The sequence below is a fragment of the Zalophus californianus genome, chromosome 2, assembly GCF_009762305.2.
Source record: "Zalophus californianus isolate mZalCal1 chromosome 2, mZalCal1.pri.v2, whole genome shotgun sequence".
Classification (NCBI taxonomy): Eukaryota; Metazoa; Chordata; class Mammalia; order Carnivora; family Otariidae; genus Zalophus; species Zalophus californianus.
In genome coordinates this window covers 1,472,419-1,489,011 of record NC_045596.1, presented here as the reverse complement: position 1 = coordinate 1,489,011, position 16,593 = coordinate 1,472,419, and the positions used below count along the sequence as shown (strand labels likewise).

Sequence of the window (16,593 nt, the reverse complement as noted above, 5' to 3'; positions counted from 1 at the left end):
ATTCACCCACTTCCCTGTCAGCGGACTTCTCTTGAATGAAGTCCTGTCACAGGCCCTGCCCTTGGGGTGTAGTATCTCAAACCTTTCTGCCCCATAATGGGGTCTGTTAGGTAAAGTCTCCAGGCCAATGCCAGGTACAGAGTAGATGCTCCAAGAACAGGAGCCTTCTTTTCTCTTCTTACAAGAGCGATGCTGTGAGAAGCACATGGGCTGGGTTTGTAAAGAGCAGCAGGCACCGACATGCGGGGTCGGGGGCGGGGGGGCAGGCAGCGGGGGGCTGGGAGCCTGTGAGGTGGAGAAGCCCAGGGACCTGCCTGGTGGTCCTGCCCCTCTGGCTCTAATCTTAGAAGGAGTCAGAGTCCTTCATTTTCACGTAAATGACCTTTTACTTTGTGAAAATTGTGGACTGGGGCATACATGAGTGTGCAGGTGGATTTCTGAGGACGTTTGTGTGTTTGTGTTTTTTCTAGCTTCAGAAGCCATAAAGGATTAGAAATCATAGCCTAGGAGGATGAAATGAATCCTGGATTCTTGTGAGGGGCTGAATTGTGTCTCCCCCCACCCCACGTTCATACATTCAAGTCCTAACCCCCAGTCTTTAAAGACATAATTAAGGTAAAATGATGTCATTAGGGTGGGTCCTGATCCACTCTGACCAGTGTCCTTGTATGAAGAGGAGATTAGGTCACAGAATGCAGGACAGTCAGGTGAGAACACCGCGAGAGGATCCTCTACAAAAGCCCAAGAGGGAGGCCTCAGTGGGAACCCGGCCACTGGCAGCTGCACCTGCGTCTCGGAACCGGCACACCGGCGCCTGGGTCTCGGAAGCCGCCCACCCGCACCTGCTTCTCGGAACAGGCCCACGCGCACCTGGGTCTCGGGACCCGCCCACCCTCTCCTGGGTCTCAGAACCTGCCCACCCGCGCCTGGGTCTGGGATCCCGCCCTCCGGCACCTGGGTCTCGGACTCCCAGCCTCCAGGCCTGTGAGGAATAAACTTGGAGCTGCCAGGTGCGGTGTTGTTATGGTGGCCCCAGGCACTAATACAGTGGGATTTGGATTTCATGATGCAGATGGGCTTGAATTTGCTCTGGGTTGGATTCCGGCATCATCATCGACCTGTTTTCTAAAGCCACACCGTAACTTTTGCCACCAAGGGAGTATAATTTTGGATGCTTCAGTGAATATTAAACGGCAAAATGTGCCCCCCCAACCTTGTACCCAAGTGTAGCTAGTTAACGGGGTCACGGTGGGCATGGAGGCGCCTTGCTGCAGATCTGTGATGTGAACAGGGCCACACCTGGCAAGGGACACCCTCGAACCTCCCCTCACTGGAAGGGGCTGGTGCCCACCGTGGCAGAGGTCGGTTCTCGGGGAGAGAGGGGTCCCTGGTGTGCCCTGACTGCACAGCCCAGACTCCTGTCTGTGGTGTGCTACACCTGGGGGGCAGGTGTGACTACATGTTTGCATTTGGCATCCCAAGAGCTGTGCTTAGGAGGAACTGAGGCGGGGGAGCCCAGGAGGACTGGCACTCCTTGCCAAGGCCGGGAGAGCTCCTCGCAGCTCTTGAATTCTTTGAATTGAATTCTTTGTTTTCATATTGACTTTTGAGAGTTCTTTACATATTCTGACACCAGGCTTCATCCAATTATGATTTACATTATTTTCTCCCAGTCTGTGGCTCGTCTCTTCATTTTCTGCCTAGTTTTTTGAAGGACATAAGTTTTAGATTTTGATGAAGCCCAGCTTATCCTTTTTTCCCTTTGTAGGTCATGTTTTTTTGGTCTAAGAAGTCTCGGCCTAACCCGGGGTCATCAGATTGTCTTCTGTGTTTTCCTTTAGGAGTTCTATAGTTTCAGGCTTTACATTGAGGTCTGTGATCCATAGTGAGTTAACGTCAGTATATAGCATGAGGACTGGACCCACGTTTTTGTGCAAATCAATTTTCCGTTGTTCCAGCATCATGTGTTGAGAAGATGCTATCCTTTCTCCACGGAAAAGTGTTATTGCACCTTTGGGAAAATCAGTTTTCCAAATAGGCGGGGGTCTATTTCTGGGCTCTCTGTTCTATCCCCTTGATCTGTCTTCAGGCCAGTCCCACGCTGTCTCCATCACAGCAACTCTGTCTTGCGTCTTAGAATCCCGCGGTGTCAGATCTCCAACATTGTTCTTCTGTTCAAAGTTGTGGCTGTTCTAAGTTCTTTGCAGTTCTGTATGGAATTTAGAAACTGCTTGTAGAGGTCTATAAAGAAGCCCGCTGAGCGGGATCACACTGAAGCTGTAGGCCAATCCTGGGGAAGGCGTGCGGTTTTCCCCATTAAGCATGGTACTAGCTGTCCAGCGAAGCAGGGATCCTTGGATTCGTAGCTACTCAGGGCTTGAAAGATGGAGCCCCACTGCTTTCTCACGCACACTCTTCCTGAGAAAGCCAGGGTAACCCTTCTCTTTGCTCTGCGTGGTAGCATCTTTTTCTCTTACTACTTGTAAGGCCTCTTTTTATTGGTTTCTATCCATTTCATCATGCTGTGATTTGCTGTAATTTTCTTCGTGTTTCTTGCCCTTTGGGTTCTTTGAACTTCTTGGACCTTGTGTTTATAGTTGTCATTAAATTGGACAAAAACTGGCCATAATTCTTTCAAATATTTTTTCTGTTCCATTCCTTCTCTTGGGTCTTGCATGATAGGTCTGACATCCTGAAGTTTTATTATTTCTTTTTCGGGCTCTTTGCAGAGTTTCAGTTGCTTGTCTTCAGGTTTATTGTTCTCTTCTTCCGAAATGTCTGATCTGGGCTGAATCTCATCCGGTGTGTTTGTTTTCAGCTCAGATATTGTGATTTCCATTTTTAGATCAGCTGGGTCCTTTTTATGTCTTCACGGTCTCAGCTAACTTTTGGAACATACAGGTATCACTTGTAAGGGCCACCTCCATGTCCCCTGATGGCCACCATGCCACCGGGCACAGCTAGGCTTGGTTTTTCTTTTTATCATGTGTCATATTTTCTTAATTCTTTGCAAGCCTGGTGATTTTTTTTTTTTTTTTTTTATTGAATGCCTGATGTTGTGAATCTGGCCTTCTGGGAGCTGACTATTTTTGTATTCCTGTAAATCTCTTTGACCTTAGTTTTGTAATGTAGTTTGGTTACTTACAAATGGTCTGATCCTCTTGGATCCTGTTTTTTAAGATGTTAGGTGGGGGTCAGAGCTGAGTTCAGTCTGGGGCTAATCACTCTCCCGCCACTGAGGCAAGACATGTTTGGGTGCTCTGCCTAGCGCCCTGTGAATAGCTCTCTGAGCTCTGTGAACGGCTCCCTGTACGGTGTCCTCGCCTCCTTCCTGGTCTTGCTGGCCTGTGTCCGTTCCCGGCTCCCAGGCCTGCGGGGATTTCTCTGGCCAGCTCTCCCTTCTCTTGATTCTGGCTTCCTCAGTCCCTTGGACCGTCAGCTCTTCTCTTCAGTGAGGGCGTTTGCTGGGTCCCACCGGGGTGCCCGCCCTTCGGACCAGGACCTAAAAGGTTGCTCAAGGCCATGAGCCAGCCAGTCACAGCTCTTGCCTTACCTGTTTCTCTTCCCTTGGGGCCACTTGGCTGCGATGGCCAGTGTCTTGAGAACCATTGTCTTATTTTCCCCATTACTGTGGTCATCTTTCAAGGGAGGCTGATTTGGTTCCTGTTCCTCTGCCTTGGCTGGAATCAGAGGTCCCTGCAGATGTTTGCTGGGCACAGGGGACCTGTCAGAGAACAGAAGGAGACCTGCCCTCGCCCTCGGGTGCTGATGTCCTGCAAGCCCCCCACCAGCCCTGGCTCTTCCTGGGAGCGGATGTTGACTGGGCGCTAACGGTTTTGATGGAGTTGATTTTTCATTAGTTTGTTGAATCATGAGAAAGGGGCCTTCCTGCCCAGAAAGCCTTTTATTTTATTTTTAAAAAAGATTTTTATTTATTTGACAGAAAGAGACACAGCGAGAGAGGGAACTACAAGCAGGGGGAGTGGGAGAGGGAGAAGCAGGCTTCCCGCTGAGCAGGGAGCCCGATGCGGGGCTCGATCCCAGGACCCTGGGATCATGACCTGAGCTGAAGGCAGACGCTCAACGACTGAGCCACCCAGGTGCCCCCGAAAGCCTTTTAAACTGGAGTCCCGGGATGGAGTCCCGCATCAGGCCCTGCTCAGCGGGGAGTCTGCTTCTCCCTCCCACCCTCCCCCCTCTCATGCTCTCTCTCTCAAATAAATAAAATCTTTTTTAAAAACCCATTTATAAGAAAAAAAGAACTCATGGTAGTACCGTTTGATGCTGGTTGAATTTTATTTTTATTTTTTGTATTGTCAGAGCTCAGTGTGCTGACGTTTTACATTAGAAAGGTCATGCTTCCCACTTGTGACTGTTCATATCTGCTTCCTAATAAAAATGGAAGTCGAGCCTCAGAGGGCAGAAAGGAGCGGTGTTGAGATATGAAATCGCCAAGGGTGAGAACGTCAGCTAGGGCCGTCTTTCTGGAAAGCAGCTTGCTGGGTTGTAACCAGAGCCCGTAAATGCGCTGCGCGCTCTTGGCTTTGTGGCTCCACTTTTGGAAACGAGTGGATCCTAAGGACATAACTGAACACTCGGAGTGTCACGCCCCACAGCCTGATGGCAGCTTTGTTCCTGGGGGTGGAGAATTAGAGACACTATCAGTGGCCGGCAGACCAGGAAGCGGCGAGTCCGCGGGGTTTTACAGACCCAGCTCCCACTGCCTGACTGACGGCCCGGGAATCCTGGGCTCCTTCTGGGGGCTGCCTGGAGGATCAGAGAAGTTAAGCAGCCTGTCCCAGGTGCACAGCCATGAGGGGTGGAGTCAGGGTCTCCACCTCCCGGAAGGGAGGAAGCCCCTCTTCCTTGCCAGCTGATTGATCTCTGGTTCCAGAGGAGTCTGAGGGGATGCTGCCTGGGCGAAGGAGCAGGGGCCGGCTGTGCTCGGCCATCTACACAGGAGTAAACGGAGGTCCAGAGAGTGTGGCGGCTTTGCCCCGGCCCCGACTGCGGAGGCTCCTGCGGTCGCTGGTGCTGGGTGAGGAGGCCCTTTTCCTCACACGGACGGGCCTTGGAGCGCTGTGCGGCAGGCCTGGGAAGGCTGGTTTGCAGACAGTCTCCCAGTGGGGTGTCCTTCCCCGACAGCTGATCTTGTCTGTGCTGTGATCACGCCCCCGGATGACGTGGGCTTGTGATGTTAATAGGAGCAGCACAGCAAGCTGGCGGTAAGATCAACTCTTCTTGTGTGTCTGTCCGCATAGCCACGCCATTTCTTGAGCTCTGTTGTAAGCGATTCGTGTACAGGTGTTCAGAGACAGTCTTTGTGGCCTCGGCTGCAGGGAGCCCGGGTGTGGGTCGGCAGCCGCTCGTGGGCTCATGGTAACAGGGAGGCTCCCCCAGGCCTCCACGCGTGCCTAGCCTCCGTGAGCGTGAGCAGCAGGACCAGGGAGGCAGGGGGAGGCAGGACGTTCTCTCTAGATGCTTCTGGAGCATGTGAACTTTTCCTAGCCATTGCAGAGCAAGCAGGGGGGTGTTACCATATCACCCCCGTCGTAGCACGCTTTCATGTTTCTGTTCCAGGACAACGTGTTAAACATCATTAATCAGATCATGGATGTGTGCATCCCCCAGGACCGAGCCCCGCGGGATTTCTGCGTCAAGTTCCCTGAGGAAATCCGGCACGACAACCTGGCAGGCCAGCTGTGGTTCGGTGCTGAGGTAGCGGGCAGCCGCCTGGGTCTGGGATCACAGTGTGGGGCACTGTGTCTCTCCCCTGTGTGCACCTGCGGGGGTTAGGGACCTGGTGTCTCCCCCTTCACGGGGTCAAAGCCCACCTGCCAGGGGTTATGGATGGTGCATTCTGAGCCTGTGAGGCCACTCGCCCCTTTGAGGGTCTGGGAAAGCCATGAGCCTGCTCCCCAGATCTGTACATGCAAATATGGACACGAAGCTTCACAAGCGATTTCTGGGAGGTTCTCAGGCCCCCAGATGTGAAGGGCCCACAGGGGCTTCTTACCAGCTTTGGGAGTGGCACTCCCCTCCCCCACTAACGGGGGGAGCATCCTTGCCCACGGGGCTGGGGGCTGCATTCGAGGCCTTACTGGAGCACCCCTCATCCGCCTGTCAGACCTCCCTCCTCCTCTCCCCCTGGGGGGACTGCAGCCTGAGAGGAAGGTGCTGGCCCCGTGGTGGCAGGACCTGCTTCGCCCCGGCCAGCTGTTGTCCTTTGCCCCACCTTGCAACCCCTCCCTTGGCCCCACTGAGGTTCGCAGCCTGACGCCTGTGCCCCCTTGGCCTCACTCCCGATGAGTCCCTGGGATGCCGCGTCTTCCTCTGGCACCACCTGGCCCTGGGCCTGTCTGTCCTCTGCCCCACCCCTCTGACCCGCCTGGTAGGAGGGCATCCTTGCCCACACTTTGGTGCGGGGGGGCCCCAGGCAGGCTGTCCCTGCCCCATCTCGGTTTTCCCGGCCATAGAGTGAGTTCCAGGGGCAGGGACAGCTGTGGGGCTGTGACACGATACAGGTCCCGTGCCTGGTGGCACTCAGGGCGCCGTCTCCCCTGTGCGGGCCGGCCCTGGGGCTCCCCTCCAGGGGGGTGGGGAAATCAGCAACACTGCGCTCTGCCCCCCAGGAAAGTGCTTCTCGCCCCAGCTCGTCTCTGGGTCACTGCTGACTGGGTTAGCGGTTGACGAGTGCAGGCCTGAGGTGGGCAGGGGGCCCCACATCACCACCGCCCCAAGTGGGGATTGCACGGCCACCCCTCAGCCAGGACCCGGGTCTGACGAGCACCCCATGTCTCTGGACGTGTGGAACATGCTGGGGTGATGCATGCAGCCTGCGCAGGCCTGCGATCTGCCCCCCACTGCCCGGGACAGGTGTGGGTGGATTTGTGGGCACAGAGGGACCCTCCTACCGCCCAGGAGCTGGGAGTCCCGCACTGATGAGTCTCAGCTCAGCGCAAAGTCAATGAGCGTTTGTGGAAGCCAGGTGTCTTTACTTCCTAGAAAGGTCAGCGGTCTTGGGGAGCGGGGTCAGTTCTCGGTGCCTCACGCCGGAAGTGTGGCCATGAATGTGGTGTTGCGGCGCTCCTGGGCATCCAGCACCCAGCTGTGGGCGGGGTGGGAGGGGGCAGGAGTCAGGACCAGGGCCCCCAGCACGGAGCCCCCAGACCCAAGAGTCCCAGTTGGCCTTCCCCTCCCTGCCTGCCTCTGGGTCCGTGTGCGGACCGTCTCAGGGAGAGCCTTTGCCCTCACAGCCATGGCTGCTCTGGGTTAAGTAGAGACCAGGAGCGAGCAGGTGGCACGTCCCTGAGACACTTGGCCCGTGGTATGCAGTGGGGCTGTTCCCAGGAGAGGAGCCTCGGGGAGGGGTCTTGGGGATGATGCGCACACCTTGGCCTGGCCACCGCTCCCCTGACTTCCTGTCCCACCGTCCTCAGGGCTGGCCCTTAGAGCACCCGCTCTCTGCAGAGTGGAGGGGAGGACCCCAGCCGGTCAGGCTTCAGGGGCCCCCCCTGGAACCAGCTCTGATGCCGGTCGCTCCCAGGCCTCTCCTGACCCGTGTTCTCTGCCTGCAGTGCCTGGCTGCTGGCTCCATCATCATGAACCGTGAGCTGGAGAGCATGGCCATGCGCCCCCTGGCCAAGGAGCTGACGCGCAGCCTGGAGGATGTGCGGGGCGCTCTCCGCGACCAGGCGCTGCGGGACCTCAACACCTACACGGAGAAGATGAGGGAGGCGCTGAGGCACTTCGACGTCCTGTTTGCCGAGTTCGAGCTGAGGTGACCCTGAGGCCTTTGCTTTATGAGTCTGGGGAGGTGCCAGCCCCCTGCATCGTGGTGTTTCAAGCTGGACGGATGCGCGGAGGGAGGAGCCGGGGCTGGTTCAGGGCCATCCGTCCGTGTAGTTAACCCTGGACACATGAGGTGGGGGGTGTGGGGGTCAGGCTGGGTGACCTTTCCAGGGGTCCAGCCCACCCCCTCTGCCTCTCCCTGATGCACCCCAGCGTGAAAGACCCGGGACGTTCCTGCAAGTAGCAGTCACCCGGAGTGGACGTGCCACTGCCAGCCTCCACCCGTGCCGCCTGCCCGAGGCTCTGCTGCTCCCCTTCTGCCTCGCCTCCTGCCTCTGACCGCCTGCCTCACCTCCCGCTTCGCTTCCCACCTCGCTTCCTGCCTCGCCTCCCGCCAGTGCCTGGGCTCACCGAACAGGGCTTGTTGGTCACCAGCTGCCCCCTTCACCCCATCTGTTCATCCGCTCCCTGCACAAACACCCCGAGCATCACCTCCCCCACCTTCATGTGCTCAGATCTGGGACACAGAGCAAGGGCGGGGTGGCTGTGGCTCTTGGACACGGGGACACTCCAGCTCCCTGGGATGAAGTCGAGGGCACCTCCCCAGGTTAGGATCACACAGTGCCCTCCACCCGCACCTGCCATGTGCCCCACCTGTCCCCTCCTGCCTGCTGCTGTCCCCAGCCTGGGGAGCCAAGGCGGAGCCCACCCCCTCTCCAGCCAGTGCCTCCCACCCCCCCAGGCTGCACTCACCTGCTCCTTCCTTAGAGGACACAGGCAGGACCTGGGGGCTACCTCGCAGGGCTTTGAGGAGCCCAGGGCTGGGGGGCAGGCACGCCACCCGCTCCCACAGACACGGAGACGCTCGCGGTTAGCGAGAAAAAGTGGGACCCCAAATCCACGTCCATGGTGGCTGCAGTTAGTATAAATTGTCCATCGTGTAAGCTGACGACAGCAGCCTAGACATGAAGGCAGTGCCTCCGGGAGGTGGGAGCACAGACGATGTTTCTCCTTCTGTATCCTTTTCTGGCTTGTCCAGGTCCCAGAGAAGCTTTTATAACAAGAAAAAAGTCAGGGCTGGGGAGTTAGAAGCAAAGAGACGCGTTCTCACCCGGGGAAGGGTGGGACAACGTGTCGCTTGCCCCGGAGGCCCCTGTGCTGGCCACCCCCGCCCCGCGGTCTTCACCCACTTGCACGCGCATCCACCCACTCACGTGCCCACGAAGGCCGGCACCCAGGCGGGGATGTCACAAAGCCGGCAGTGCCAGGTCCAGGGCGCGCAGGGCCCAGGCGGGGCAGGGCTGTGGGCCCCGGAGGCGCTGGACTGGGCCCACCTTGGGAAGAGCCTTGATTTCAGACACAAATGGCCATGCCTCTTGCCAGAAGCTGTGTACGTCTGAAGCACGTTTGGCTTTCATCTGAGATGCAACTCTTTTTGGGGGGATGCGTGGGCGGTGGGGGCAGCACTCACCTCCCTGGCTGTGTCTGCAGCTACGTCTCTGCCATGGTGCCCGTGAAGTCCCCCAGGGAGTACTACGTGCAGCAGGAGGTCATCGTGCTGTTCTGCGAGACCGTGGAGAGGTGAGGCCACCCCTGACCACCACAGGACCGTGCTCCTCCCTGAGGCAGCGCAGGGTCAGGGACGCCTCCAGCCCCCTTCCCCTTCCAAGTCCGCCTTCCCCTAGTGGGCACACCTACAGCCCTCCTTCCTCAGCCCCACCATCCCCTTCCTCCGGGCCCACCCCTGACAGAGTGCCAGAGCAGCGGCCGCAGGGAGCGCGGAGAGCTGGAAGCCTCACCTCCCCACCTTCTCACCTCTGTACCCCCTCAGCCTCCACACCTCCGTGCCTTCCCGACCTCCTGACCTCCACACCTCCACACCGCCTCACCTCCACACCGCCTCACCTCCACACCGCCTCACCTCCACACCTCCTCACCTCCACACCGCCTCACCTCCACACCGCCTCACCTCCACACCCTCCTCACCTCCACACCGCCTCACCTCCACACCGCCTCACCTCCACACCCTCCTCACCTCCACACCGCCTCACCTCCACACCGCCTCACCTCCACACCGCCTCACCTCCACACCCTCCTCACCTCCACACTGCCTCACCTCCACATCACACGGCCTTCGTCATCGCCATGCCTCCTTCACCTCCTCACCTCCACACCGCCTCACCTCCACACCTCCTCACCTCCACACTGCCTCACCTCCACACCGCCTCACCTCCACACCGCCTCACCTCCACACCGCCTCACCTCCATGCCTTCTTCACTTCTGCATTTTTACACCTCCTCACTTCCAAACCTTCCTCATCTCCATGCCTCCTTCACCTCCTCATCTTCACACCTCCTCACCTCAACACCTCCATGCCTTCCTGATCTCTATACCTCCTCACCCTCCTCACCTCCACACCTTCCTCACTTCCACATTGCCTCACCTCCATGCCTCCACACCTCCTCACCTACCTGCCTTCTGCACCTCTATACCTCCTCACCTCCGTGCCTTCCTGACCTCCTCACCTCCACATCTTCCTCACCTTCTCACCTCCACGCCTCCTTACCTCCTCACCTCCTTACTTTCTCACCTCCACACCTCCGTGCCTTCCCGACCTCTTCACCTCTACATTTCCTAACCTTCTCACCTCCACCTTCCTCACCTTCACCCCTCCTCACCTCCATACCTTCCTCACCTCCCTGCTTTCCTCATCTCCTCACCTCCACACCTCCTCACCTCCATACCTTCCTCACCTCCCTGCTTTCCTCATCTCCTCACCTCCACACCTCCTCACCTCCATACCTTCCTCACCTCCCTGCTTTCCTCATCTCCTCACCTTCACACCTTCCTCACCTCCACAGGCTAGGATGGAGCCCTTGCTGGGTTGGAGGTCCCCTGAACAAGGTTTTGTGGAGTGAATCATCAGTATTCTTGCCATGCCTTGGACAGTAATTAAAGTCAGATTTTTGAGTGGATTTTGGGACTAAGATTTAGCCTAGAATGTTTCTTCTGTTTGACTAGTGCTGTGGTATTAGGGAAGTCTTGAAATTGCCTCATATCACCTCACAATGAAAGGCAGGTTATTCATTTTTTATGTATTGAAAGACACTTCAATTTGCTAAAAAATAAGATGGTGGGCGTCCTTTTACTTGGAACCATTGTGACGTGACTCGAGCAGCGCCAGCTCACGGAGTATAGAGAAAGCTGCTTGCGTTTGCCTGGGGTGTGAGACTAAATCCAGGAGAGTGCCGTTCGTTCCTCAGGAAAGTGTTAAATTGTGCAGGGCAGTGTTTTTGTTCCACGTTTGTTTTGCCACTTGAGCTGTTTCAATTTTCTGGCTAAGCAAGCCCATGGTGGGATAAGCTTTTGTATTTTGTTTGCTGGACACCATCACTGCCCCGTGAGCCCCTCCTCAGCAAGCACACCTTCCTCCTCCCTGCACCTTCTGTCCCAGAGATGGGATCGGGCAGGTGGGAAGATGGGGAAGGGTAAGCACCAGCCCCCTCTGCTCGGGCCTCTTCTGGAGCAGAGTGTGGCCCCTGTCACCTTCCTGACCATCTGCTAAGCACAGACGCAGGTGAGGGTGGAATGGGCCACGGTGGATGCAGGTGGGCAGGCCTCACCCCTCTTGGTCTCTGTCCCTCGGCCAGGGCCCTGGACTTCGGGTACCTGACCCAGGACATGATTGATGACTACGAACCGGCCCTCATGTTTACCATCCCCAGGTTGGCCATCGTGTGGTGAGTGTTCCTCCCGCCTGGGACAGCCATTGGGCAGAAGCCTAGCAGGATTGTGGAGTGAGACAGTCCTGGGCCCCTTCGGGGTGTTGATGGCTTGGCACTCACACCCCCAACAGGTGGCTGCTCAGCCACCCACGCGGTACTAAGCAGGCCTGCTGTCGCCCTCACCAGGTGTTCTGAGGGTGAGGGAGGGATCCCCCACCCTAAATAGTATGAGATGGCTGGACACCCAACACCCAACTGGACAGGTGAGATGGACAGTGACCTATACTCACAGCCCAGGGAAGGAGCGCCCCACGCACCATGTAGAACCACGTGGGGCGCACGGAGGAGCAGAGTGCCCAGCGCGGGCTGTGGGAGGAGGCCCCTGGCTCCCGTGGGGGGATGTGATGGGCTTACCTGAATCATTCACAGGCTGGCAGGGGGTGAAATGACACCTAGCAGGTGAAGAGCAGGTGGGGTGCAGCTGCTCTGGCGGTGGGGGCATGCCCAGGCAGAGCCTCTCCTACTGGGTGCAGAGTGTGAGCTGAGAGAGCAGGGGAGCTCAGGCTCAGGCCTCTGGGGTCTTGTGGGCTCAGAGATGTTGGCAGCACGTGGGGTTAGGCCTTGTGTACGCCAAGGCAGGAGGTGCTCGGTCACTCGCTGAGTGCTCAGAGCTTCTTGGAGCCAAGGTCAGAGCCCGGGGGTTCTGGGCTCGGTCCACTGCTGCTCAGCCACACCCTGACTCCCAGAAGGGACCCCCCTTGCCTCTTGCCGGGTGAGGGGACGTGGGGCGGGTGGTCACAGGGGGAGAAGGGTGAATGGGGCCACAGGGAGCCCAGTGGAGGGGCCTGTCGGGCTGGCCACGGGGGCGGGGCCCAGTGGGCAGCTGGTGTGCGGGTGTGGAGCTGGGCAGAGAGGGGGACCAGAGTCCTCGGGGCGGACGCTAATTGTAGATGCCGTCGTCAGTGAGGTGGCCTGGGAGAGTGTGGGGTGAACACGGAGGCCGGGACTGGTCCAGGCACAGGACCCCCTCCTTGGGAAGTGGGGGTGCAGTGGTGGGAGCGGTGGGGGGCAGTGGCGGTGCAGCAGGATGGGGCCAGCTTCTGGGACGGATGGGCTTCCCTCCAGCACAGGGAGCGGGACAGGTCGGGCTGCATGCAGAAGGCCTGTGGGAGCCAGTGGGGCAGAGACCCCGTCCTGGACAGGCCAAAAGCACCTTCTGCTGCCCTGGGACCCTGGAGGTCAAATGGCAGAGAGACCCAGAGTGTAGAGGCTCAAGGGACGGAGAGTTGGGAAGAGGGGCCGGGACCTCAGGGAAGCCCAAGCGCCGCTCTGGAGTATGGGCCCGACCCTCCGCCCACACCCTGCTTCCCCTGGGCCGGGCATGAGGGCGGCCGCGCCCCGCTCTCCTTGGCCTGGTTGTGTCCCCAGAGCCACCTTCCCCGGCGGTCTCTCTGCCAGGACCCCCGGCCTGGCGCCTCCAGCCCTTCCTTCCATTATCCTTTTCCCTGCGAGACTGTCTCCTCCCCGAGTTTACCCGTCAGGGAAAGCAGGAGCGCGTCCCAGCTCACCAGAGCGCCCGCACTTTACAATTGCCTTGATCACTAGAATCCGAGACTCTGCCTTCACCTGAAGCTGAGGGAGGCAGAGGACAGATGTCCCCTAGGGCCAGCCCTGGTGGCCTGGTCCTAAGTGGCCCCTCAGTGGGCCGCGCAATTTTGTCACATCGTTTGCTTCCTAGGCAACGGCTCTCTGCGGCCACACTCACGTCGAAGACAATGCTGCTTTGAGCCGGGGCCTTGCTTCTACGGGCCTGGGCCGTGGGTTTGTGAGCAGGGCTTGGTCCCCTTCCTCTGCATCACATGGTTCCCAGGCTGCTTTTCTGGAAGCCCTGAGACCCCAGCCTGGCTGTGTTTCTTTTCTAAAACTCCTTGGCGAGTGCCTTGAAGCTCTGGATCCACGGCCCCCACCACTGAGCCCACGGCAGGGATGCCCCACCACGCTGGTGGGGTTCCCAGGCTGGCTTTCCTTTGGAGCCGCCTTACAGTGCACACGGGTGCTGGTGTGGGTGCACACTGACCGGTGTGCTCTGATGAGCCGCATGGCCCCTCGGAGGCTGGTATAGCACCACGGCGACCCGAGGGACTTGCACTGTCTTAGACGGAACCTATTCTAATCTTCATGGAAGTGCTCAGACTCTTTCAGTCAGTTTAAAGTAAAACCCATTTAGAATAAAGACGAGGCATCAGCGAGCCTGAGTGCGTGGTGTCCGGGTTCTCGCACGAGCCTCCTGAGCGAGTTCGTTCAACCTTTACCAGCCTAGCTGCTGGTGCTGGCCCAGACCCGGTGGTCATGGGACCATGCTCTCAGGCCTTCCCACTCTCACCGAGCAGCCCCCCGAGGCCACTTCTCCCTGACCTGATTCACTGCGCCCTGTTTGCAGACTGCTGCTGCCCTGTGGACATCTGAACTTCTGCTCCTTCTCTGTCCCCTGGTCCTGGGAGGGAGGGTGAGGGCCCCAAGGGCTGGGCCTTTGTCCCTGTGCCCCCCTCCTGGCAGCACCGTGTGGGGTGCCCTTGGAATCCCCCAGGACAGGAGGGAAGGCTCCGAGTCACAGCAAAGTGAGGCAGGTTTTGGAGTTGGAGTGAAGGGAGAGCCGGTGCAGGGAGGCCCGCCAGGAAGTAGGAGCTGATGCAGGGGCCCGAAGCCCAGAATTTAGGGAGCAGAGGTGCTGGGCTTGGCTGGGCCAGGAGGGCGGCCGCACGATGGCCACCCCAGGTCCACCTCAGACCCTCAGCAGCCCTCCCTCAGAGCCAGGCTGTGAGTCTGGGGCTCTAGGGCATATGAGGCTGTAAATGGAATTCTCCATCCTTCGGAAGGAGGAGTAGAGCAGTGAGCAGCTGTTGCCAGAGCTGCCCCCTTCAGGGTCACTTCCCCCAGCTCGGAAGGCCCCTCTCTCCTTCCTCATTGTCCACGCCAGCACCACAGCTGCACAAGGTGGGGCCGGGACTTGCTTGGTCCTATACCTGCCCAGCGAGCATGTGTTGAGCACCTGCTGTGTATCTGGCCCTGTGCTTGTCCCCAGGGGTACTGGGATGCCCACGGGGCGGGTGCACCGTAGGGAGAGACAAGCAGTTGCCGTGGAGTGTCCTGGATGCTGGGGTAGGATAGGACCTTGGAGCAGAAACCCTCTAGAGAGGACAAGAGCCGTGAGCATGAGGGGCAGCTCCCCGGGGCTGGAGCAGAACTCCGGGAGCTGGGGTGGGAGCTGGGCAGGCAGTGTGTGCAAAGGGGCCGAGGCAGCACCTTTGGCTGGAGGGAGAAGGGGTGGGCCATGGGACGTGTGTGGCACTGAAGCCAACTCTTGGAACAGCAGGCTTCCTGGGTCACATCTGTGATGTGGGTTCCTGGGACTCCAGGTGATACTCAGGGAGCACTGAGAACAGAGGGGGTCTGGGGGTGAAGCCTCTCTACTGCTCCAGCCCCTCCCCACCTGCCCTGCTCTGAGCTCTCCCAGGAACAACACACCCTCCGAGGTGGCATGGCACCTCTGGCCCCTCACAGGTGGTGGGGACGCTGTGGGGACACATGTCCTGGGGGAAACTGAGTCTCCACAAGGTTCCGCATGTGACAAACTGGTTTACTTTTGAGGATTTATCTTGACAGTCGGTGTAAGTGAATAAAGACATTAACAGAATCTCCAGAGGCAGCGCCCAGTGAGTGGCCCCATCGGGGTGGACCTGGTTACTTGGGCCTGCCTGGAAGCCTCCCTTCACTACCCCCTTTCTGCTGCTGGTCCAGCCCTGGCCTCTGCTTCAACCTCTACCCCTGCCCCCCCGCCCACGCACAGGGAGGAGACACCCTCCTCCTGGAGCCGCACACCGGGCTTACCTGCCCAGAACCACTGGGGCCCCAGGCCCTGCTCCCGTTGCAGCTGCAGCCCACTCCTGCCCCACTCTCCCCTCCCCCAGCGGGGCCAGCTCTGCGCCTCCCACCCCCTCCCCCTCCCCTCTCTCCTCCCCACCTCCCCCAGCAGCCCCATCCCTTCCCCTCTATCTTCGTCCTACCCCCTCCCACCACATCCATCCTGCAGGCCTACCACCAGAATTTTCCAGAAGCTGCTGCCCCATTGTTGGGGGGCGGGTCTCTGGCCTCCCTTTGTTTCCTTGCCCACCTGCTTCCCCGCCAGAGACAGCCCCCTGCCGAGCCCCTTCCCAGTCTCCACACGACCTGCCTCACCTGCAGCCCTGCCCCTACAGGTGCTCACCTCTAGCGAAGGTCGCATGTGTACTCTAGACTGTTTATTTTTTAAAATACATTATTTAGATATAATGCACACACCACACCACACACCCACTTAAAGTGTACAATTTGGTGGTTCTCAGTAAATCTACAGAGTTGTTCAGCCATCACCATTAATTTCAGAACATTTTCATCCCCCCAAAGGGATACCCCTCCCCCTTAGCTGTCATCTCCACCCCCTACACTCCCACCCCTCCGGCTCCAGGAAGCCACAGATCTCTTCCGGTGTCTAGATTTGCCTTTGTGATATTTCGCATAAATGGGATTTGTGTTATATTCACGTCTCCCCACGAGCCTGGAAGCGCTACCGTGAGGAGCGTTCACGGCCTGTATTCGCTCAGAGTCCTTAGCGCTTGGCAGCTGGTGGCACAAATTTTGCAGAATTTGGTTGCACTGACCTGACAGGGCACAATCTGTGTTTACAAAGAGTTTTACTGAAGTTTATTTTTAATCATGAAAATCTGAGGGTGTGGATATCCAGAATTAAGGGATTATTTAAAAACAGTACTCCAGGGGCGCCTGGGTGGCTCAGTCGTTAAGCGTCTGCCTTCGGCTCAGGTCATGATCTCAGGGTCCTGGGATCGAGCCCTGCGTTGGGCTCCCTGCTCAGCGGGAAGCCTGCTTCTCCCTCTCCCACTCTCCCTGCTTGTGTTCCCTCTCTCGCTGTGTCTCTCTCTGTCAAAAAATAAATACAATCTTAAAAAAAAATAAAAATAAAAACAATACTCCAGCCATTTAGGTAACGTTGGTGAAAAATCCCAAAAGCCATGGAAAAAC

The 16,593-nt window shown here is 58.1% G+C and overlaps 1 protein-coding gene across 2 annotated transcripts in view; it reads left to right on the top strand.

Moving 5' to 3' along the window:
• Positions 1-16,593, top strand: part of ZFYVE28 (zinc finger FYVE-type containing 28) — a 110,642-nt gene that overhangs the window by 56,537 nt on the left and 37,512 nt on the right. The window contains exons 3-6 of one of the 2 annotated variants that reach the window (XM_027597611.2): positions 5,632-5,718; positions 7,578-7,780; positions 9,283-9,372; positions 11,443-11,532. In XM_027597611.2, coding sequence (XP_027453412.1) covers positions 5,632-5,718; positions 7,578-7,780; positions 9,283-9,372; positions 11,443-11,532 — 470 coding nt within the window. Of the gene's footprint in view, positions 1-5,580; positions 5,719-7,577; positions 7,781-9,282; positions 9,373-11,442; positions 11,533-16,593 lie in introns of both variants that reach the window. The other variant, XM_027597610.2, reaches the window with a different exon arrangement.